The 23,883-nt window shown below is 47.5% G+C and overlaps 1 protein-coding gene across 4 annotated transcripts in view; it reads left to right on the forward strand.

The window, feature by feature from the left end:
- The window catches only part of NTRK3 (neurotrophic receptor tyrosine kinase 3), a gene marked incomplete at both ends in the record, with an annotated part of 204,589 nt that overhangs the window by 179,027 nt on the left and 1,679 nt on the right, over window positions 1-23,883 (forward strand). For 2 of the 4 annotated variants that reach the window (XM_082290361.1, XM_082290363.1), the window contains 2 exons: window positions 5,135-5,209; window positions 22,385-22,543. In XM_082290361.1, coding sequence (XP_082146487.1) covers window positions 5,135-5,209; window positions 22,385-22,543 — 234 coding nt within the window. The remainder of the gene's footprint in view (window positions 1-5,134; window positions 5,210-22,384; window positions 22,544-23,883) is intronic. The other 2 variants (XM_082290362.1, XM_082290364.1) reach the window with 1 other exon arrangement.

The raw sequence follows: 23,883 nt of genomic DNA on the forward strand, positions 1-23,883 counted from the left end.
CACCCCAACTCCTGATTTGTTATTTCTTTCCTTGTTATTACCATAATTCCCATTAGATGACACAAGTATGCCCTGTGAGGTGTGGATGGCTCATGCCATGGTGCCTCAAAACTGCCCTGACTGGGGGCTTGGGGGCAGAGGAACCAGATTTTCCCTAAGTTGCAGTAGGGTTGGAAAGAGGGGAGGAGAGGGAATGGCTCAATGTGGGTGTGTGGGTGAACTGTCTCTGTGCCTGTCCTGGTGTGCTCTGCGTGCAGGAGAAGTCAGTGTGATATTGAACGTGCTGGTCTTTGATATCTCTGTGGCTCCTATAAAAACCTCTGCAAATTGAATTTGTGGCACACCTCCTTATCTCCTGAAAGGAAGATGTAACAGCATCATCTTGTGTTTTAGCCAGACGTTTTCCCTCAACACTTTCCCATTTCTACGCTGAGGGAAAAACAAATGTTGAGTCTTTTTTTTTTTCCCCTCCTGTTTGAGACCTTAAGAGCCCTTCACACAAAGCAGCTCAAGTGCAGAAGACTTAATTGGGGAAATTAGGTTGTGCTGTGTTCCTGGCATTTCCTCAGAAACGGTAATTGCCCTAATTCTCTACCCTGTCAAGACCTGCATCTGCACCCTGTTTTCCCCCTCCCCTTTTTCTCACTGTCTACCTGTTGTTCTCCTGCTTGAGTTGCTGTTTTCATGCTGTTGCCATTTATTTCATTCCAGTAATGAGAGGGATGTGGCAGGTGAAGAGCTCTCACAATCTGGTGACATCTTCTTTGAAGCACAGGCACAAAAGAGTGGTTTGTTTTGGGGAAATAAAAACTCCCTGTTCTGGTACTTGACCTCCACGCTCACCTCTTCTCCTGCTCGGGGTATGTTGCTGCTGTCACTGCGAGTCATTTGTCTCAGAATTTTTGTTTAATACAGTCTCAATGTTCACCTAAATACTGACCTCCATCTAAATCCCCCTGTGTTCCCCCCAAACCACCCAAACCCTCACACACCTACTGAGAGCTTATCAAAATTAGGATCTTTCAATCAAAGCTCAGCCCCATTCCCAGGCATTTGAATTGAGGCTTTTGATTTCTCCCAAACATCAAGCTGAGATCCAGAGGGCTGGGAGTTCAAAGCCTTTCATTTTAGCTTCCTGATGGTTTTTAACCTTCCATTTGCAGAGGTCAAAGATGTAGCCAAACAGGGAGGAATTGTTTGTTGTTCAGTATTTCCTGACCTAAAACACCTGAGGATGTACATGGCAAGTTTGGATTCAACAGAGATGATTTTCCAGTCCTTGTCCATGCTGACTGGACTTTGGCTGCTCTTAAAAGCTGTCCAAGCTGATCTCTGTTTTCCTGGGATCTGGGGAGAGTACTGGGAGTAACCAATCTAATGCTGGACCCACCACTGGGGTAGTGACGCCATCCCCAGAAGTTAGAGTCAGTTCAGCTCAGAAAGCTGGGGTTGTTTCTCAATGCAGCCAAACTACCCAAGCCTGTCACCTCTGCTGTAAAAACTTGAAATAACAGATTTTCTGCTGGGAAGTTCAGGAGCCCTTTCCTTCAAAGCAATTCCCTTTGCATGAAACTTTACTATGGAGGGAAGAACTCTTTCCTATTTTCAGTGTTCCCTGCCTGCAGCCAACAGATCTAGAGAAGCAAGAGAAACTACTTGTGATCCCCATCCACCCTTGAGAAGTTTTTCCCTCCTCCTGACTGTGAAACTGGTTTTTTTTCCCTGTTTTAATTTGTTTTGTCCAAGTGTGGTTCCCAACACCTGCTAGAGGCTGCCTGCATGCAGTGTGCTTGCTTCCTCCTGCTGTCCCCACTTGGAACATCCCATTAGCCTGAAAGCTGTGACAGACATGGAAAAGAGCCCACTGCCTCATTTTGAGCAAGATAGACTCTCCCATGGTGGAGATCCATCCAAAATGCATTTCACTGTGGTGTCACCAGGAACAAGGAAGGATTTCCTACAGGGCAGGTCAGGGGCACTGATGGTCCTGGGTTTTACCAAGGTGGGTAAAAATTTAAGCTGCATTTAAATTTAAACTGATTTACACTGCAGCTAGAGCAGAAGAAGGTAGAGAACCTTATGTCAGCCTATTATCCTTGCTTCATTATTCCAGCACAGGTGAACCAGAAACCATGTGGGTCATGAACTGTTCATGCTTTGGGAGGAGCACTGCCACTTACAATCCAGCGAGACGGGAATGTGCAAATGTAAAACCCTCCCCTCTCATCGTGTCTAGGTTGTTGAACCCATTTCCTCACTGCAGCCCAGCTGGCCACTGGCCTTCTCCTGCCTTCCCACGTGCAGGACCATGATCTCAGCTCTCCTTTACCACGGGTGCAGCCAAGAGATCACACATTGGTCAGGAAAGGTGGGGAGCACCCCCAAACCTTGGTGTGATCAGCAAGGAACTGGAGGCAGAGAAGTTACAAGCCAGTTTAGTGAGAGCATGGACAAATTATGCCTTGCCTCATAACAAACTGAAGGCCTCCCTAAAAAAATTAAAATGCAAGTATCTTCATCAACTCCTTAGTTAAGATGCTTGCATGGAAGGAAACCACTGCTTTTCTTTTTTCCTGCTGGTTCCTGCATGGTCAGAGTTTCTCCAGGCTTTTCCCTTCTCATTCCCCCCAGTTTCATAGTCCTGCCTCTCTCATAGCCCCAGTGAGCTCCTTCTCTCCCCCAGCTGGATGGAGAAAGCCTCTATTTGCAAGCAGCTTTAATACCCAGGCTGTTTAGGGCTCGGCTGTCAAAGAGAGCGTGTTCAATGTACAATCAAGGGGCAACGATGCACAAAATTGCACACACACACGAAATGGGAATCTTTCCTCAGCTCGTGTTGAGCTTTGAACGCTTAAGTGATTCCACCTCTCTCTTCCCCATCCAATTATGTGGGCAACACATGGTAAGATTGCTAAAGGAATTAGTGAGGGAAATCTTTATACTGCCTAATCAATAGTGTTCTGCTCAGCAGAAGGCATCTCCCCACTCTGGCCTCAGCCACGTTCCCACTCGCCCTCTGAAAGCACAAGTTCACCTCCTCCTCTCTATTCGGACTGTGGAGACCAAGACTTAAAGCAGCTGTGTGTCTGTTGAGAATGGGTGCAGTTAAAGAGTTTCTTTCTTGTTTTTTTTTTTTTTTTTTAGGAAAAAACCTCAAACCAAACAGTCCTGTCAAATCCACATTTCAGGGTTTTGAAGATGTGTAGGCCACAGGGACCTTCTGCCCCTTTCTGCTGTATGGCCCTTACAGGAACGGCCGACAACCTTACAAGCAAAGACCCTGGATGAGAATTTTTCTGAGCATCGCTGAGGCAAAACACCAGATTTTATGGGCCACTAGACAGATCCAATATAGCAAATCCTGTGTTCCACTGTGGATTCTGAGGCCAAATTATCAATTAATGTGAAGCATTAAAAAAATCCCAATCCCTCTTAGTTCCCTGTAGTCATTAGTGACAAGATACAATATCTATAGCTCAAATGCTTTGCCAGCATCCCCTGGCAGTAAGGCAGAAACTTCGCTCCTATTTTTTTCAACATATATGAAAAAACATATGAGATCAGTGGTTTTTACAGTCAAATCCAGCTGCCTCTACATATTTACTTAGATGGAGAAATAAATCAGGTTTGGGTTACTCTCCAGGTTAGTTATCTGTTATTGGAATAAATGCATGGTAATAGATCTGACAGAGGGAGATGTTTCCCTTTCAGCTCTGTGTTTGAGGTAGAATTTGCTTTGTTCTGCACTATATTATATTGATGTTTTTCCCCCACTGCTGGATGACTTCATTTGCTCTGCTTCTTTCCAACCTCCATGCCTCTGCCACAGCTGGCTTTAGGATGCAGTTTCATGCATAGGCTTCTCTTTGTTTTCCCTCAACTGTAATGCAGAGGCAATTTAAACAACCAGCATGAAACAATTTTCTAAGCCTTTCCCCCCACAATTCCTACCTCAACTTTTTGGGAAGGGTGGTGAGTCAGTCATCCACGGGGCAATCCCCCAAGCAGAATGAGCTGCCAGCTACATTCAGCAGCTCAGTTTCCACTGCTGGTGCAGAGTGGGAATGTGCCCAGGGCAATGACCAGCTGGACACAACCTGAGGCCACATTTTGGGTATTCCCCAGGCAGCTCTCAGCCTGAGTTCCTCAGTTGCACAGCCAGAAGTGTTCCCCCAAACCACTTTGTTCACCAACTGCCTTTCCATCTTGGGATTTTGTCCCAGAGGGAACACAAACATCTCACTGGAAAGCCAGAAGACTTTATGCCTGTCATTCACTCCTGATTTGCTCACTGAGATCCCTGCCCCTTTTCCTCTCTCCCATTCCCCAGATCTTTCCTACTTTGATGCAGAGGAAAATGTAGTGCTGTATTTTCTGCCCCAGAATTTCGCTTCCCCTTTCCCTTTCTAAACTTCAGTTTTCTGAGTGCTGGCAGGTTTGTGGGTGATTTGAAGCTGTGGGATCAGGTATTTTCTTCCCCAACCTGTGACAGTACTGATGGGACAAAGACTTTTGGGCCAGCATAGGGTGATGTGCGAGGTGCTTCTCTGAGACATTTGGCCAACAATACCCTTAACTCTGGCCGGCCTGAGCTTGTTCAGTGAAGACTTCAGGCCTGGGTCTTATTCTGCTGGCAGAGGCAGATGAGTCCCTGCACCGTGCCCAGGAGGGCTGGAAATGGGCAAGAAGCAGGATGCTGAAGTACCAGATACAGAGGAACTGCTCAAGCATCCTGAAACTTCTCTTGTCTGGAGAGGAATTGTGGGTCCCCCCAAGGGATGACATTCTGTGTGACCATTCTATGTGGCCTCACAATCCAAGGAGAAGTTTCAGGAGGCTGAGTCCCCCTTGACCCTTGCCCAGCTCACCCTCTCTCTGCACTGGTGCAGGTGATAGTGTGGGGTGCAAGGTGGTGGTCACAGGGGCCAGAGGGTCTCACCCGCCCCATGCCCTCACAGCAAAGGTTGCGTAGTGTTGGGATGTTGCAGCCAGCGAAAGACTTTTGGTTCAGTTAAAGACATACCCTTTCCCTTCTTGTCCCCTTGCTTCATCCCTCCCATCCCTCCCTCCCTCTCTCACCCTTCCCTTCTCTTTTGTTTGTCTCCTTCCCTTGTTTTCACCCATTCACTGTCAGGAAGGGCCGCGTCCGAAGGGCCAGTTCAGCGCAGCGTGGCAGCGACAGAGACTGGCACCGTCGGCAGCTGCAACAGTGAGTGGATCCCGACCCCTGGGACAGCTGGAAGCGGGGGACTGGCGCTGCTTGGGCGTGAAATGACGCATGGGGTTGAGTGGCTTTGGGTATAGGTCGGGTCTTGTGCGTTTGGCAGCGAAAGGGCTCTTGTCTGTGATGGGAACTGCACACGTTTCTACTGTAGCCGCTCTCCGGGGCTTCTCTGGATGGTGAGATAATATGGGATGAGTGCAGAAGTCCTCGGTGCCACCTTCCTCTGTGGGTGTCCAGGCTGTGTCTGCACTAGTGGACAGTGTGGGCTGTCCTTGGCCTCTGATGGCAGCAAGTGCAGCATGGTTTGTCTCCGTGCAGCTAAGCTACCCCATGCCTCCAAGCAGGGTGGCATTTGCGCTACGTACTGGGACTGTCCTTGACCTGTGTTGTCATCTCAGGAGCTGCTTGGACAGTCAAACTGGCATGGACCAGACCATTTGAGTGGTTGGATTGTCACATGCCAGCCTGACACCTTTTGTGTGCTGGTCTGCAGCTGTGTTTGAGTGAATGTAAACCAACACTGCCCACTGCTGCTCCCACTCCTTGGCTGGAGGAGAGGCAGTGAGGGGCTGCTGTGAGTTTGAAGCTCTGACAGAGCAAAGGAGTTTGGTTCTGCCAAGGGTGTGGGTTCATGTGAGTTGTGTGAACCTGCTGAGGGCTGGTGACACCTCTGTTCACCCTGCCCTGCCTCCCACAGAGCAAAGCCAGCATCCCGTGGCACTTGCGGCAGGATCCTCAGCTCAGTGTCCCCAGCTGTCACAATCCTCCTACAGGAAGCTGCAGGGCTGCTGGGGCTGAGCTGCAGGAGTCTGAGAGAGGAGAAAACATCCAACTTGGTTGTCCTGTTGCTTCTGCTGGCACAAAAGCAAATGTTCTGTTGATCCAGAAGGTTAGGGAGTCTTTGCTTGAGTCTCTATTGGAAGTGGATGGACCTAATCCACCCTAAGACACTGCACAAAGCAGTTTTGACCCCTCCTACATTAAGGCAGGAAAGCGATGGCTTCCACACTTTATTTCCCAATAGCTTCCCTGTGCCAGCAGCCCCAGAGATGGGCATCAATATTTGCAAAGTAGGCTTGACTGAGATAAATCTCCTGGGTCCAGTTGCCCCAAACCCCCTGTGGCACTGTGAGGGGAACTGTTTGCTCCTGGCCACACAACGCAGGACAAGCTGTCCCACCAGCGAGGGCCAGGACCACTCCTCCTGCTCCAGAAAACGCCTACAGCAGCTGAGTGGATCTTGCAAATCCTTCCTGGGGCCTGTGACAGAGCAAGGCTCTGGCACTTCCTGACTGTTGCCAGAAGCATATGGGAGTGTGAGTTTAGATATTGCTGATTTTGCAGAAGATATGTCAGCAGATAAGAAGATTTGCCACCGAAAGGTGATTTTGTTACTCTTAAGCCTTTCCGAGCCAAAATTGAATTGTGGGGTGTGGATGGGAATTTAGTTCTAAGCACTGATGTAATTTTGTATCCTTGGCCCTGAAGGCAGTTTTAAAAAAAATTATTTCCCTCTGTGCCCTGACACTATTTTGTTGCCTTTGAATCATGTCCTTGTGACAGAACAAATACTGGAGTTTGACCTTTCCAATGTGACATAATAATATGTGACTTCTTTATAGCTCTTTTCATTCAAAATTCTTGGCACACTATGAATCTGATCTTGCAACCACTTGCCACTGGGCCTAGCACTCACTGCTCCATGCAGTCCCTGGGGAAGCCAGAGGAGCACAGAAGTGCTACACCTGGTATTACTTGCAGGATCAGGCCCTGGAGAAATGTAGCACATCTGTGAATAACCACGTTTTGGAGAGAGAGAGCTTTAACCTGTCATTTATCATTTTTATTCACTATCAGAATGCCATGCCCAGCACTAACTCGACAGCCTCCCCTTGGCTACAGTGTCATGGCAGGTGATGCTGGGGCAGTATTCATAGCTATTATCTACCACCCTGTTGCTTTTTTTATTATTTTTTTTCCCAGCTCTAAAAGCCTGTTAATTAATAAACTCCTTTAGCTTATCCTGCACCATTTGATCCTGCAGAAATCACAGCATTTTATCTTATTAGCAAGTAGGAATTAAAGAATTAAAACAACTCAGGGGGAAAAAAAGAACATAACCACTTTCCCTGGGCATCACTTCTGAAAAAAGCTTGCCCTGTACCCTCAAAAACCCCAAGCTCAGCCTCCAGGGCTTGACAAAGGATGGGAATCCCAGATCAGTGCGTGCTTGGGCTAAAAACTGCTTTGTGCTCTGCTATTCCTGGTTTGAAAGGGAGAGCAGAGCCAGGTGCAGGGAGAAGAGTCCAGCAGTGAGATCCCAGACATGGACTCTGCTGCAGGTCCCTTCCCTGTCACTGATGTCCTCTGCCACCACAGGAAATTCAGTTAGTTCTCCTGTGCCTCAGTTTGCCATTGTTAAAGGGTGATCCCTGTTCGTGCTCACTGAGGAGATTCACATGAAAATAAGATTGCAAGGGGCACAGTCATTATGGTGGTGGGAAACAGGTAAGTACCTTAGGAATATGTAGGGAGTCTGTGAGCTGAGATGTTTAAGGTGTCGGTTCACAGAGAGTGAATTTTGGGAGTCCTCAGTAGCTGGAAAATGTAAAGAAGGAAGCAGGTGGGATCCTTGCACCCTCCTCAAGATGGGTAGAACCAGGAAAAAGAACTGCTCCACCCTGTTGTAGATGGGAGGTGGTTAAATCTGGGGATGGAGACCTGCTGACCATCAGCAGGTACCTACACACTTCACCACTGTGCCTTCAGCAGAGCACTGCATCCCCACCACACCCTTAAAAAATCCTTTGAGAAATGACTTCATTAGGAGTAAAGAGATCTGGAAGGGATTCCCTGGATCATCAAATCCAGTCCCCTGTTGCATCAATCACATCAGATTTATCCTTTTCATAATCAAGCACCACTTTTAAGAGTGCTCCTAAGGGGAAGAAGACAGTCCCAGGATCTCATTGCTTTAAATCGTAGCTGCCCCTGATTTCCAGTCTGTGCTTAGTCACGGCCTGTTTGTTAAACAGCAGGTAGCTGGCCTAAAAGCAGGAAATTTAACACAGTTTTATTAAAATAACCACCCAGAAATCCTCTCCACAAAAACATGCTGAGGTTGCAAAAGAGAACGTGCAAGGTCAGGTAATGGTAACGGGGAGGCCTGAGCTCGCTCTTGCCTCTGCCTTGGAGAACAGACCCCACGTAGTCACCTGCTGTAAAGCCTGTGTGATCCAGGTGAGGAACAAGGCAAGAGTACTCACAGAACAAAGGAAATTTTTTCTATTCTTTGCCATCATATTCATTGTGTAACCCTCTGTGTCTCTTGCCAGGTATAAGTAACGCTGAGCTAAACATTTGGCTATTTTTTCCCTTTTGCTGACAGGCTTTTCCGTGCCATTTATAGCTTCACTGTAAAAGCCATTACCTGTGCAGCATTTTTGAGAAGTCAGTGAGTTCATAGAACCATGGAATTGGATTGAAAAGGATATTAAAGACCATCTAGTCCCCCTCCCCTGCCTTGGGCAGGGACACTTTCCACTGGACCAGGTTGCTCAAAGCCTCATCCAGCCTGGTCTTGAACAGTTCCAAGGGTGGAGTTTCATTGTCCTGCTTTGCAGATTAGGAAAGGAATTCCAGAGCTATCAGCCATACCAACCCACGGTGCTTCAAGGGCAACTTTCCCCCTCCAAAATGCCCCTGCTTTATCCAGTGCAGTCTGATTGACTCCAAACCATGCAATTACTACCCAGGCAGAGGAAGATGGCTGGTGCAGCAGCCTGCAGTGTACGTTGCATGCCATGAAAATGATGGAATGCTCTAGATCCATGATTTGTCCAGTTAGTTCATCTGAGTGCACAATGAATGGGCAGAGGGGAGAAATTGGTGAGCCCAGGCTCAGGTGTAAAATCTCAGTGTTACCCAGCAGGTGTTACCCAGCCCAGCTGTGACCCAATGGCACACGGAGGTGGTGCTTAGCTCAGGCCACTGCTGCACAGCATGGCCAGAGTGACGAAGGAGGAGGGCTCCTTTGCCAAAAACAGATTTGGAGCTGGGATGCTGCAATCCTGTGTTTGCTTATTTAACTTGGCAGGTATTCAAGTGAAACAGGCACGGAGGGGAGGCATCAGAGCTGATCTCGGTACCCACATGTGGGACTTTAAGTTTCTATTTCAGTGCTCCTGCTTGGAAAAGAAATGCAAGCAGACCCTCTCACCCTCCTTTTCTTTTTTTTTAAAGCACTATTTAAATGTCATAAGAATCATATAGTGCCCACCTTAATGTGCCTAACAAATTAAAATACTTTATTGGTCTATAATCTGAAAATCATTACCGTGCTTACCATAAAAACCTGAAGGTCTTCAGAGGGAATGATGTCAGTGGGTCTGAAATGAATGCAAATACATTTTGTTGCCATGAAGGTAGCAGGGGCCAGACAGGCAGCCCCCAGCCCCAGGGCAGCAGGCTGTTAGTGGGAATGAAATGCATCTTACAGTGGGGAGGGAGAAAATGGATCTCTTGGCTGATTTTCCTGGAGTTTTGCAGGGCGAACGCCTGGGTCTGTGCCTGGCTGGTTGGGATGGTTTCAGAGGAAAGCACTGGTGCTGTTCCCACTCGCCTCCCTCGTGGTGAGGGCAAGGAAGTGCTCCAGACAGCTCATCCCCATCATGGCTGAGCTGCTCGGAACTTCTGGCTCCATCCTGCTTCCACTGACAGCACAGGTGCCTGTTCCCCTCGGGGATCCACACGCCCCTGGTGCCCTCTTCCTCCTGCAGATGACTCTGGATGTGTCCCTCCAAGTAACTGCTGCCTAACAGGCAGGAGGCAGCTGGCTCCAGCTCTAAGAAAGAAGCCCATTCCCAGTGTCCCTGGCTCCCAGAGAGGCCAGGTGACACTGGACACTCCCAGAGCAGAGGCTCCTGAGTCCCTTGTCCCGCACAGAACCAGTGGGCTTCTGCTGGTTACTCCTCCCCACCTTGGGTGAGTGTCAGATGGTTCAAAGATTAATTACCATTTAACTGGCTGTATTTCCATCTCTGCGGAAGGCTGCAGTGGAAAAGACAGGAGTCCTGGGATCCTTTACCCTGGTATTACACAGCAGATTACCCTGTACTTACGAGGTCACCAGTTACGGTGTAATTAGGCCTCCACTGCAGGGAAGTCCGCGATAGGCTTCCAAACCACTCTTCTTCCCAGTGCCAGGGAAGCAAAGGAATGGCAGCAAAGTGCAGGCTGAAGCCTCATTAGGTGCACTTAAAGCTGTTAAATAGTTTAAAATTCAAGCTAGGGGAGGTGCAGTGAGAGGGTAGCAAGGCCACCTGTACCTGTCAGAGAAAGGGAGTGGAAAAAAACCCAGAGCAGGTTGTCTAGGAAATGCAGGAAAGCCAAAACAGAAAGGAGGGTTGTGAGGGAGCTCTGTGTGCCAGGCAGCTGAAAGGCAAAGGGCTGCTGCTCTTCAAGTGTCACCAGCTTTGCCAGTGGTGAAGGACTCTGCTGATCCAGAGACCCTGTCCATGTCCCTGACTGTCCTGTGGGATGTGTCCATGGAGCCATGGAGGATGCTGCAGTGGATCAGGGCAATGCCTCTTGCTCCAGATTGCTCTCCTCCGTTTCTCACGTGCACCCAAATCAAACACATACGCACGGAGCATTTGGAAGAGTGGCAAATGCCTTTGGTTATCAAGAACAAATTCCAGTGGCAGCACACTGCATGTCTTGAGTGGCTAATAGAACACCAAGCCCATATATATTCTGATCAATATACAGCAAGTAGTGCTGTAAAGTGAGATTGTGCCTGCCCCAGGCCATGTTGCATTTTGTCTTTATAAACCATGTCTTCTTCAAGTCAAGCACACTCTCTTTTGGGGTGGCAGCTTCCTAGAAATTCTGGCTTTCAGTGTGTCACTGAAACAAATGCTGTTCTGAAGCCCTCCATATAAAGAACCCAAGTCAAAGAGCAAAGTGTGTTCCTCTACAGCAATCATTATTTTAAATAATCTTTTATTACGTAGCCACATGTCCCCAGTTCAGCCCCACAAAGAGCATTCATCCGGCCAACAGCTTCTGGAGAGGTGAGACAGAAACAAAGACACTGTGAAGCCATTGATTATTGAGGATAGAAAGGCCTGCAGGTAAATACTTTGTCTAAAGAATGACCAGAGCAGGTAGATGTGCTACCTGATTGCAAATATTTACAAAGTTGTGAGCTTGAAGGTTAGAAAATGTTGAGAGAAGTATACAGAAGTTAGCACAGGGATAATGCGGTGAGGACCGGAGTGGGGAGAATCAGTGTGGCAAGCAGGAAATTTCCAGCGTGTAGGCAAGATTTGCTTGTGATTTCCTGAGGGAGTCTGTGGGTTGTTCACTGGGATATATGGATTGGCATCCATCAATACCTTAGCAAATCCTTTAGGGCCTGCTCTCAAAAAGGAAAGGGAGAAGAATGAAATTTAATGGGGTTTTTTTCAGCTCTGCTCTCCCCCTGTAAAGCGTTTTCCTAGGCAGACACGTGTGTCATTGCCGGGGCACGGTGCACCCACACCCCTACTGCTCCCGGACTAGAGTGGTTTATTCAGAGGAACAAGAGCTGCCAAGGCTTTAAGCCCAGCATCTGTAGTCACGTTTATCCTTGAAGTAAATGCTCCAGCAGTGACATAATTGAGGACTGCCCTGTCTGCTCAGCATATGTCTGCAGGGGTCGTTCATCCTTTCTGACACTGCACAACATTAGTGGTTTTTTAGCCTCACTTTCTCCTTCCGTCCTTCCGCCTGTGGCTAACCCTAATGGAGAGCTGGTGGATAGAGACTCCTCTAGGAAAACTGGCCTGTTTGGAGGGCTGACCATCTAGGATCAGCCCTGTATTAGGGCAAAACCAGTGTCCTACTGGGTCCTGGGTTTGTGCAATGGCCCCAGCGGGACTGGTTGGGGTGGAGTGTCTGGCTGGCTGCAGGAAGAGGAACAGAAGGCAACTGGTGATATCTGTGATGGCCACTTAGTGCTTGAGGGCTCTAATGGCATCTGAGAACCAGGTTCCTGTGTTTGTGGGTTTGCTTATTTATTTACGCTCCTGGCTAAATAAAGTAGGGAGGAAGAATTTTAATGCAGTGGTTGAAATGCATGGGACTGCAGCAGCTCTGTCCTACTCAAGGACATCTGGAAAACTTGATGGAGAATGGAGGGAACTTCAATGCACAGAAAGTCTTAGCTGGAAAAATTGAGAAGAAGAGAATGCAAAGCTTTGTTCCATCAAAATTTAGAATTTAACTTGTTTTCCAGAAGAATCTTGCAGCCCAAGCCCAGCCTCACCACCTGCACATGTCAACATTTTGGCTATTGCTGGTTTTATTTCTTCCCCTCCCTGGTGCCAGTGCTGCTCTCCCATGACAGCGGTGCTCAGATGGGTGCTGTCACTGTACTCTCCTGTGCCTGTCCCTTTTGGGCTGTTGTCACCATCTGCAGCCTCTCCCCTGCGTGCCACAACAGCTTTGCACAGGGATGTTTGAGGCAGGCACAGAAAGGAGATGTCCATGGCAACTTCCCCTAGTTTAGGTCTCAGGAAGCTTAGCCAGGAACAGCACTATCCTCGCGTGTCTCTCCAGTGTTCTGACTCATGGAGGGAGGGGGGTGCAGGCTGGGGTTTGCCCCGCCGTGAAATGCAGCGTTTCATTCAGCAGTGCCAGAGCTGGCACAGCTTTCCCACAGGCACTGATGAGTTTAATCACATCATTAGTAGGTGTGACACTGCAGCCTCTGATGATGAGCTCTTTATTCTAACACGGCTTTCAGCGTGTTTATCTGAGATGCCATCTGTGCCTGCGCTGCCTTCATTAGGAGAGAAAGCCTATGTATCTTCTGATGTTGGTCTATATTTCTGAGATATCTCCCTGCTGAGAAACCACACCTGGAGGAAAGCAACAACACCCAAAACGCTTAAATGGGCCAAATAGACCATTAGGAAGTGTACTCTTCTGAGGAATCCTCAACTGGTACACAAAACTGGCTAGAAGAAATGATCCAGCTATTTTATTCCTGAAAGATTTTCATCTTGGTAAAGCAGTAAGGCCCCGTGCTTCATCTAAAGTGCTGTAAATTTCCAGGAAAGCAATGAACAGTTTTTAATTTTTAAAATACTTTCTATTTTTGTACCTCCATACCATGATCACACATAGAAGTTTCTGGGTTGCTTGTCCAGGTTTTAGATACAAAATCATCAAGGTTTTTGGGTGCAGATCTGAGTGTCTAGCCTTCCCCCTTAAAAGCTCCACAGTAAATGTTGTTTATATTATTAACTGTATTCTGTATATCCAGCTATATAGTTTTGTAGCTGTCCATTGATCAACAAACTGGCAGCACAGTGTGCTCATGGAGTTGCACTGCTCTTGACAAGATTCACAAACCACAGACCAGGCAGGAGCTGCCACATCACAGCCTAGCTACACATAAAAAAAAGGGAATGCTTCCACAGAGAGGTGCCATGCCCTGCCTTGTATCAGTTTTCTGTCTGTATGCTGCCAGGCCGATGCTCACTGAATCTGACATTAACAAGAAATAGATTTCCAAACAATCTAGCCTAATGAATTTAGAATATTATTATGATTAATGCCAAGGCAGTTGAACTGATTATCCAGTATCCAGAAGTAAAGTAATGGAGCCTTATCTACATCTTGTGTAGTACTGAGTCAGGAATGGCTTTGGCTGCAGACAAAGATGAGTGGTGTTGGTTATGCAGAGGGGAGCACTGGCAGGACAGAGAGAGAGACATGATGGGAAGGGAAAAGAGAAGACACCCATCTGAAAGCATTTCAGCATGGAGTGATCACACATGCAGGTTCTTTATTGCTCCTATTTCCTAAGCTACATATCTCAGGCTATTTTCAGACTTGGCTTTTATACCACCAGGTTGAGATTTATTGGGTAAATATTTTTCCTCATTTCCAAAGCCAGAAACTGGGTTGATTTTCATTCTCTGCTTTGCCAAAAGAACAGAATCCTGATGGACGTGTTTCTTGCATCGTGATGGTTTAACTTAGCTTCTATCTGATTAACTTTCAAGCTATTAAACAGTTTTTGTAGCATTACCAGAAAAATGATAATGCAGATCAGTCATGGACAGTTTCTGTTGGCACAAGCAGTCTTTGCAGGCTCCAGATCCTCTTTAAAGCTGGAACCAGTAGAGAGCTGCATTGTCTCATGGGTATTACATCTCTTTGAGCAGGCCTGTCCTAAAAAAGTGTGTTGTGGTGCAAGGGTGTCCAGCCTGGTGGAGAGAGTTGGTAAATGTCTAAGGTGCCTGACAAACTATCTGGGGGCTGTAGCTTGAATAGATTTAGTGGCATTCCCAGCCTCTGCTGTTACCTGGGCAGTGAGCAGGAGACAGGTAGCTTTTGACCAGCCCCGATGTGTGCCCGTGTCGAGTCTGTGATGCAGAGGACTTTGGAGGAATCCTGCACACACCGAACCACAGCTGCCCAGTGCCCACCCACAGCCGAGCAGGGACCTCCAGGGACTCCTGGGAAGCCAACCAGAGAATCCTTCCCCAGCACTACCACTTTGCTCTCCGAGTTCCTAGTGGGGGGCTGTGTTGTTCTGGGCCACAAGAAGCTCTCAGTAGGTGGTCCAGGGAATCAGGTTGGTCACCTCTCCTCCACCTGGGAAGGCTCTGGCAGTAACCCTTAGGAGAAGGGTTTAGGACCTGCTAGGAGCTGGTGGTGCCCTCGCTGACCTCTTTACTGCATGTTTTACAAACTGCATCTCCTCTGCTGCCACGTGCCCCCAGGAGAGTAAGGCATGGGTGGGGTCTCTCACAGTTTATATCCTGGTGTTGGAAATCATGGCTTCTGGAGCTTTTACTCAGAAGAAGATGGAACTGGCCATTCCTCTGTAGGCTGGTTGTGCAGCTGTTTCTGAGCAGAGGGTGCAGCTGCTTTGGGAAGAAAAGGTGAAGGGTGAGTTGTAGTAAGGTGCACACCAAGCAGATTACTGGCAAACATAATTAAAAATATATGTGTGATTACTCCTCTGTTTCCCTTGTCTTAACCATCCTCTGCATTACCTCTGGCATTTTTAGACAGTAGATAATATAGCTGAGAGGACTCTTGGGCACATGCAGCTCTTGGAGCAGCAGTGATTTGTCTCAGACCATTTTGAGGTAGCAGAATTTACCTCTAGCTACAGCCACCCCTCCATGTCTGCCCTACCTCATTTGCATAAGTAATTGGCAGCTTGTTAATGGCTCATTAGGAATGCTGAAAACCGTGGGATTAAAACACACTCAGTGGACCAGAGATGAGGGGTAGGGGGGGAAAGGCTGCTGTCCCTGCTTGCAAATTACACTGCTTGATTCAACGTGATTCAGAATTACAGGTCATAAAGCAACTAGATTGTTAAATGAAGTAAGGAAAAACAATGTCAATGGCAGGTTTTATTTTTAGACTCATGTTTAAACACAGTATGTGCATCTAGGGGGAACAAACAGTCCCTTTCCAAACAGTCTTACTGACAGCAGGATGCTCTCACCCCTTTCTCGGTTTCACATTAACCCTGCCTGGTCAGTGTTTCCTGCTCCTGAACAAGTCCATCTGGCTCTTACATCACTCATGGAAGGGACATTTTGTTCCTTTTCCCATGTTCTCTCTGGGTAAATCCAATCCTCTCCTCTCTGGCAGCAGGCAACCAGCATGTCCTTTTCTTTGGACAAGGCTGGGACACCCAGTGCAGCTCCACGCAAGTAGGAGAAACAGCTCCAGGTTGCTTTGTGCATTCTGTAAATATCAAAAATCCCTTGAAAAACAGCTGTGAGATGTCTTCAGTCACTGGCATGCAGGGAGGCAGGCAGCCAGCCTTTTGCTGTGGCACTGCCAGAGCCTGCAGTGGAGGAGATGGTTGGTGTAGCCAGTGAGAACCGTGAGAGGATCACAGCTGCTGTTCCCAGAGAGTGGAGCGTGGTGAGGACACAGTCAAGTAAGTTGAAAAGTTTGATGGAAGCTTTTTGTTGTTTGCTGGCTGTTTAATCTCGTGTTCAGCACTGGCTATGAACAGCAGTGACTGCAAAGGCACGAGAGGTGAAGGCAAGGACAGGGCTATGATGGCTTGGGAATCGCTTACAAGAGGCTCAGCCCGCGGGCTGGTGCAACCATAAGACACGATGCCTTTCCATCAGGAGAACACCTCTGGGATTCTTGGAGGCCACAGTAATTCTGGCAATGGTGCAGCCTCACATACAGCTAGGACCTTTCTTCCTGGATAAGCTGAAAGGAAATTGCAGATAAAGCACTCGGGGATCACATAAAGTCATCATTTGCAGTTAAATTCAGCAACCTCTGATCTAAACTACTTGGGTACTTAAGAGCTTGGTAAGGTGACAGTTAAAACTGTGAAGTGGGGACAGCTAAGGTTCAGCAAAGCTCAGCTCTGTCTGGCGTGTCAGAGTTAATCCCTCTGTTTTCTGAAAGGTGCCCAGGAATCTGTCAGGACTCACAGAGGCAAAATACTGGCACATCTGAAAAATTTCTCAGTGCAGCTGGATCCAGGCTGAAGGCAAGGAAGGAGTGTCTCCTCCTGGATCCCCAGCCAGGAGCATGTGCTGCTCTTTGCATCGCCCTGAGAAGTCGTCTCCTTGTGCCCCAACCTGAACTGACAAACATTGACTCACAAAGGCACAATCTACAGCAGTGTTGTTTGTTGATCTCCAAGAGCTCAAGCTAGCCAAACAGAGCAGCTTTTCCTCCTTCTTGCTTTCATTGCTTTTTTTTCTTGCCCTTACATCCTCTCAGATGACCCTGAGAGACACCTGTGGCTCTTATTCATACAAGGCTGTCCAGAGCTGCTGAATTAACAACATGTCCTGCCCGCAGCAGGAATCAGCATGTCCTGATGGAGACTTACAGCTGGCTGCTGGGGGAAGGCTCAGAGCTGGATCAGCCAGCTCCTAGAGCTCTAAAGGACATATGATTTGGTGTGGTCCAGCCTGGGATGGCATCCAGGTCTGCAATGAAAGAAGATCCCAGGTCACCTCTACCTACAGCAGCAGGAATGGAGATGGCAATCAGAGAATGTGTGTCTTTTCACTAGATTGAGTGCATTGAGCATGGAGTGGGATTTCCTGGAGAGGAATGGTGCCAAGGTCTCCACTACTGCTCTGGGACTCTGTACAAACTCAAATGTCTCCGCTTCCTGCACAAAAATGGGAAGTTCAAATGGTGCATGATACGAAGACACCTACAGTGGGTCTTGTGATCTTCCTGAAGCAGAAGCAGGAGCAGAGGCTCCATCAAGCATGCCAGAAGCAGGAAGAAAGGTGTCAAATGACCTTGGAAAGCAAATGTCAAAAGCAAGGAAAACAAAAGCACTGTGGGCTTTTTTTTTGTTTTGTTTGTTTTGTTTTTTATTTCATCATTGCAAAGGAAACTGCACAAAAAGAAAAATAAGACACAGACTAAGAGCATGCTGGAGACCAAATCCCATTCTGAGCTGAGATCCATGGAGGCACCTTCCAGCTGTGGGTGTAGAGAAAATGGCCCAGTATTTTCCCTTTGAATGCTTCTTTGGGCTACAGCCCTGGTGATGGTATGTGAGCTGGGAAGGGGAAAAACAGTGCTTCCCACCAAAAGCTGCCTTTAACGTGCTGGCATCTGCATTCCCACCAGTCCTAAATCTGCATGAGGTTCTTTCAGCCCTACTCTGGCTTTGATTTCCAGGTTATCTCTGCTGGTGGCCCAAACTGTGGATTTATTGCACAGTCTTTGCTGAACACTACCTGCTGCTGTACTGTCAGCTTCACCGGGGGATAACATGTCATCTTTTTTCCTTCCTAATCAGCTGGATGTCATTCAGAAAGCTGGGACAAGGAGAACTTTTCCCCCAGACACCAGCTTTCCTTGGTAGCAGACCAACCTCAAGCCTTATAATACTACTTGTACATAGCATTTATACAGCTTTACATCCTCAAAGTGCTGTACTAGCATTAAGTAATTATCTGTCTCCCTAATGGCCATTAATGCTGGCCTTTCATGAACCTCCCCCAGCTCCTCGAGGTTCATATCTAATCCAGCAATATGCTGCTCAGAGGGAGTGGCTGGATATCTTGCAAGTCCATGGGCTTGGATTTGAAATGAAGTTTCAGAGCAGGGGCCAGGTGCCCTGGAGTATCAGAAACACGGGGCTGTGGATCAGGGCATGCCCTTGGGAGCATCCACTAGAAAGGGATGGAATTGAGTAGGTGATACTGCGATCTTGAAATGGAGAGGAAGAAAACTTTGGCTGCTCAGAGGATGTGCACTGATTGCTCTATTTATTACCAGGACAGCACTGTGAACAGAGAGAGCAGAGCAGTGGGAATAACATGTCAGTGTGGGCATGGGGAGTTGATCTAGGGAGAGAAAGTTAGCTAAAAATGTCAAACAAACCTAGACAGCCATGGCAATGGGATAAAGAGGCCAGTCTGCAGGTCTGTGAAGCATTAAAATAACAAGGCAAAAGGTCGAGCTTGGCGGCATCATAGGATTTACAGAGACGAGCAGAAGAGGATTTACTTGTCTTATTTGCTTGCAAGCAAAGCCCTCTTCCAAGCTGTGGAGTGCCTCCAGGGAAGATGCTGTAATGCCACTACTTCAGGACATTTTACCCTTGGGAAGGTGAGCCTACCTGATAGCTGGGCTCTCCCATCCCTAGCTCCCAAGGGAAGTGGAGAGGATGGTGTGTGAAGATGACATGGCTGTTTTAGAGAAGTCTCAGAAGCAGCATGCTCCTAACAAACACCAGTCCTGTGTGGTCACTTATTTCTGAAACCTGCTAGACCCAGCTCTGAGCAAGCAGAGGCTGAAATAAACTTTCACCCTCTCCCTCAAGGCATGATAATGATTCTTTCCAAAGCCAAGGATATGCCTTGTAAGCTGGCTTTGCAGAAGAAGAAAACAGCATCTTTTTTTTCAGCCTGATTTAATAGCATCATTTTGCTTTTATGCTTCTGGCAATGGCTGGTCCTGTAAAACAAGTATGTAGCTGTGGGAATCACGTGCCAGTCTACAGGGGCAGAACACAACTCACAGTCACTACACATTATGCAAAGGATTTCTGTCACCCTGGACACACTCTGCTTCCTGTGGCATCAGTAGCACAATCCCTCTGTGCTCAGCTCTAAATCATTTTGCTACATCATCAAATAACAGGGTACGGCTGACTGCAGACCGGGAGGACCTGGCTTGGTGTTCACTTACTGCACAGCTTCGGAGCAGGGCCTTTCCCTGCCTTCCTGCATCTGTTTTCTCATCTGTGAAATGGGAATTTTAATCCTAATCAGTTTGCAAGGGAAGCAGTGAGGGATAGTCAAAGGCAATTCTTTATAGAGTAATAGCCAGCCTTATGTGCAAGGTTAGACATTGGAGTGGGTTTATGGTAGAGTTTAATTGATGCCTGTTCTGCTTATGGCTGGTAAGTGCAAGGCTTAACATTTGCTCTCAAAAATGTGGCACCCTGTTGGAGATGCCCCTGCAAGGAGCACCTTCTCATCTCTGAGCATAGGTGGGCAATGTTTTGGGATGCACAAATTTCTGGGCATTGCTTGTTTGGTTTTTCTTCCCCAAATTAATTTGATTATTAATTATTACCAGATTAATTTGTAGTAGAAGCTGTGTCTCACATGGCTGGGAGGAATGCTTTGGCTGCTCTTGAACTTCAACCTATGAGCTAAGCCAAGGTTGTGTTGTCGCATCCTTGGGACAGCTCCTGACTGCGTATGTCATTTTTCTGGCAGAACTTCACCAGGGTGTGTCTAGAGGAGACCAAAGACTTTGACTTTATTGTCGGTCATTAGAACTGAGATGGCACTCCTGGCTTCTCTGCTCTGCTTTCAGGGCAAGATCCTCAAGTGGTGTAAATCAGGGCCCTCCCATTTGAGCAGTGCTGCTGTAGCACTGTCTGTGTAGGCTGAGGGCCTGGTTCACACCTTCTGAACTGCTCTAAGACCTGTTCAAAAGGGAGTTAGCTGTGCTTGGTACATTGTACTACCTGTAATCACAAATGATCCTGCAAGATTCAGGATATTGCAAATGCAGAGAGCTTTTCAACAAGTAATCATTTTGAGATTGCTGGAAAACTGAAGAGTTAGTGCTACTTAAAGGAGAATAAAATAAGCATTAGCACAAAGCAGTTTTTGCAACAATCAAGTTTGATATATGTCCTGTTCTGCTTATAATGTTTCCTCAGAGCCCTTTTCAAGAAGGGGAAGCAACTTGTAAAAGCTGGGAATGCAGGGAAGAGCTAAATTTGCAGCCAGGGTTTCGAAGGAACAAACAAAGAAAAGCATATTTCCATTTCCATTACAGCAGAACATTCTTGGGAGTTCAGAGCAGCAAGCTGAGAACACGCCAGCCAAGCTGCCTCTAAACAGGAGGTGTGGAGCTGCAATGAGCTTTTTATCTTCAAGCATCTGCACTTAAGAAAGAAAGAAAGATCTTCCTGAGGCTTTTAAAACTCCTCTTTTTTGAGGGAGGGTCTGTTTCAGAGTAAGGAAAAGGGCTGGTCTGCAGCCCTCTGAGTGCAACATCGCAAACCTGAGCTTAAATTCTGCCAAATCCTACAGAAATCTGAGCCCCTCCATGCAGAAAGCCAGCTGAGCATCCTACCCCTTTCACACCCTATTCCAACACACCTCCCTCTTGCTTCCAAGTGCTGCAGTGTCCCTGTGCTGACCCTTCCCCCCACTTTAAAGTTCTGCTTTAATCAGTCAAAGAAACGTGTGGAAAAACTGGCAGCTCAGAGGAGAGCTTTTGTTTGTACAAGAAATGTTTTCATCCGAGCGAGCACAACAATCTCATTACTTGGAATAGCCACACATGTGCTGGAAACCCAGACAGCAGATACCTTCTTTCCTCATCCTTTGTAGGACCAGAGAGATTTCTGCCTCTTTGATTCAGCTGCAGTGCTACAAAGTTATTAGCACTGCTTTTTTGGTGTCCCTAATGAGACAAGCAGTCTTCCAAGCAGCTCCACAGAAGCACTTTTCTCATCACCACTAAAGCCTCGGACACTGTAGCACCAACAGAAACAAGAATGGAGACTTGCAGCCCTGCTGCTTCCAGCACTGGTTGGTCGTAGCAATTAGCTGTTTCCCCACAGATGGGGCTTCTTGTGCAGAAGGACAGCACAGAGAAAAACTTGTCCTGCTCAGAGAAACTAGTTTAGGAATCTCTAGTGAATGTGAAGATAAATCCTTCTGCTTTGGAACTGTTTGCATGTATTCTGCAAGCCTCCTGTGTACCTGCTGGATTCATGGGCCCTATAGAAGGGCTGGCTCTTACCTGAGGAACTGCCCTTCCCTGCCTTGGAATGCCCCAGTTTTATACACCCGTGGGCTCTTCTAGTTCCAAACTCTCCAAAGTTAAATCCATTAAACGATGGGCATATCCCTGCCTGTAAGAGCCTGTTCTTTACCAACAGACCACCTTTTGCAGGGTGGTCCTGCAGTTATTTACATAATGAAAGCACTCTCTGGAAAGGTCGGTAGCACAGTTTTCTGAGCACAAAACCTTTCATGCAACTGGGTGATGCACAGATGCCTGTGCATGGATTTTAGAGAACCTTTCTGAAGAGGGACAGCCCTCATGCTCTCTTTCTGGTGGGTGCCTTGGAGTACTGAGGCCCTGAAATGCTTTGCTGACCGCTCTTGCTCTGTGTCCAGGTTCACCAGACTGTAGGGCTGGAGTATATTCTTGGCATTTTGCATTTGATTTCCTTACAAGCCCATTTTGGGTGGAGAGGACATAATTTATTTTAATACATCTCACTCCCGATGTGTCATGTTAACCAGGTGGGATTGGTGGGTAAACCCATGAGAGGTAGCTGGGGCAGGAGCCAGCCCAGCTTTTTGGAACAGCTCCTTGTTGCTGTAGTTCACAGGGAGGCCCTGAGTTTGTCCACATCATGTCGGGGCTGACATGACATGGGGTGTTCAGGCACCAGAACAGGCTCCCCAGGGAAGTGCTCACAGCTCCAAGCCTGGCAGAGCTCAAGGAGTGTTTGGAAAATGCTCTCAGGCATGTTGTGTGATTATTGGGGTGTCCTGCATTGGGCCAGGAGTTTGACTCAATGGTCTGATTCTGTGACCCTGTTCCTCAGGACTCTCACCACTCAGATTTCCTTGTGCCTTTGTCCTCACCCAGGTTGGGGGACACACCATGCTGCCTATCCGCTGGATGCCCCCAGAGAGCATCATGTACAGGAAATTCACAACAGAGAGTGACGTCTGGAGCTTCGGGGTGATCCTCTGGGAGATCTTCACGTATGGGAAGCAGCCCTGGTTCCAGCTCTCAAACACAGAGGTACAACAGTGCTGAGACACCTCAGCTGGACACTGTACTTTTTGCCATCTCTCCTCCCCAGGTTGTTTGCAAAGCAGTTTATACATGGATGGTCCCCTCCTTGGCCCTCCCTTGGTGAAGCCATAGGATAAGTGTCATTATCTCAGTTTAAGAGCTGGGAAAACTGAGACCTGCAGGAATCAAAGAGCTCTGCCAAAGCCACGTACTGGCTAATCCTCAGCCCCTTGCTGCTAAGTTCCTGACGTATCTGTCATATCTCATAAACTCTCGGGGTGCTGCCAGAACTGGGGATACCCAAATTACTGCTGGGATATAAGTCATACCTTGAATTTCCCTTGCTTTCTCCTTTTGTAGCTGAAGTTCTTACTGCAGCTGCCAGCTTGTGAGAAATTGTTTTAAGCCTGATGTATTGCTTGTGGCACATTTCCTTGGGGTTTTTGCCATTGGGACATCTATGACATGGTTTTCCCCAGTTCACTGAGGGTGGAACCCATGGAGCTTGTTTGCCCTTTTTATTTCTTTGACTAGCAAAATTTGCAGCCCACCAGGACAGGGCTGCACTGTAAAAATGTTGAGGGAAGGCTGGCTGGGATTAGCAGGGTGTCACTGCTGAGGTTTGAGGCACATCAGCAGAAAATCATTGGAAGATTTTTGCTTGGAATAGCAGGAGGTATTACAGAAGAGGAAAAAGATGCATTGACATAGCAGTGTGTGGGAACCTTGAACATTTTTATCCTACTGTGTATCTAATGGATTTCAGAAATTTCACCTTTTGTAATGAAAAATGTGCATTTTCTGCTTTCTGGATACAGATCCCTTAATTAAGTGAGTTGCAGAGATGGCAAATCCAAGGTGTTGCTTTACAGCTCTAATACTTGCCCATTCGTGTGCTCAATGGGGCCTGACCATATATCCCAAAGTAGCACACGCAAACATTTCAGAGGCACAAACAATGGAACCGACAGCGACAGAAGTTATTTGTCACGCTATTTAATGAGCTGCTCTTGCATTTCCCTGCGAGGGTAAATACAAACACACACAAATGAGCACATGGAGCTTGAACATGGGCAATGGGCATGCTGGAGTGTGACAGCTCAGCTTTGTCCGTGCCTTCTGCCTCAGTTTCCTTTGTAGGGCAGTAGGGCTGAGAATAGCCACCCTTAATCATGGGGGGAGAGCTGTTTAAAATCTGAACAGATGTGGCTGTATTGGTTTGCTACCATCCCTGGGATAAAATCTCATCCTTCCCTTTCCTATTGGTGTATCCACTGCTTTCTGACTGCTGACCACAGTGTCCTGGTGGGAGGGAGCCACATGAGCTCTCACCTGGCTCATTTTTC

This window comes from Coloeus monedula (assembly GCF_965178545.1).
Source record: "Coloeus monedula genome assembly, chromosome: 14".
Taxonomy (NCBI): Eukaryota; Metazoa; Chordata; class Aves; order Passeriformes; family Corvidae; genus Coloeus; species Coloeus monedula.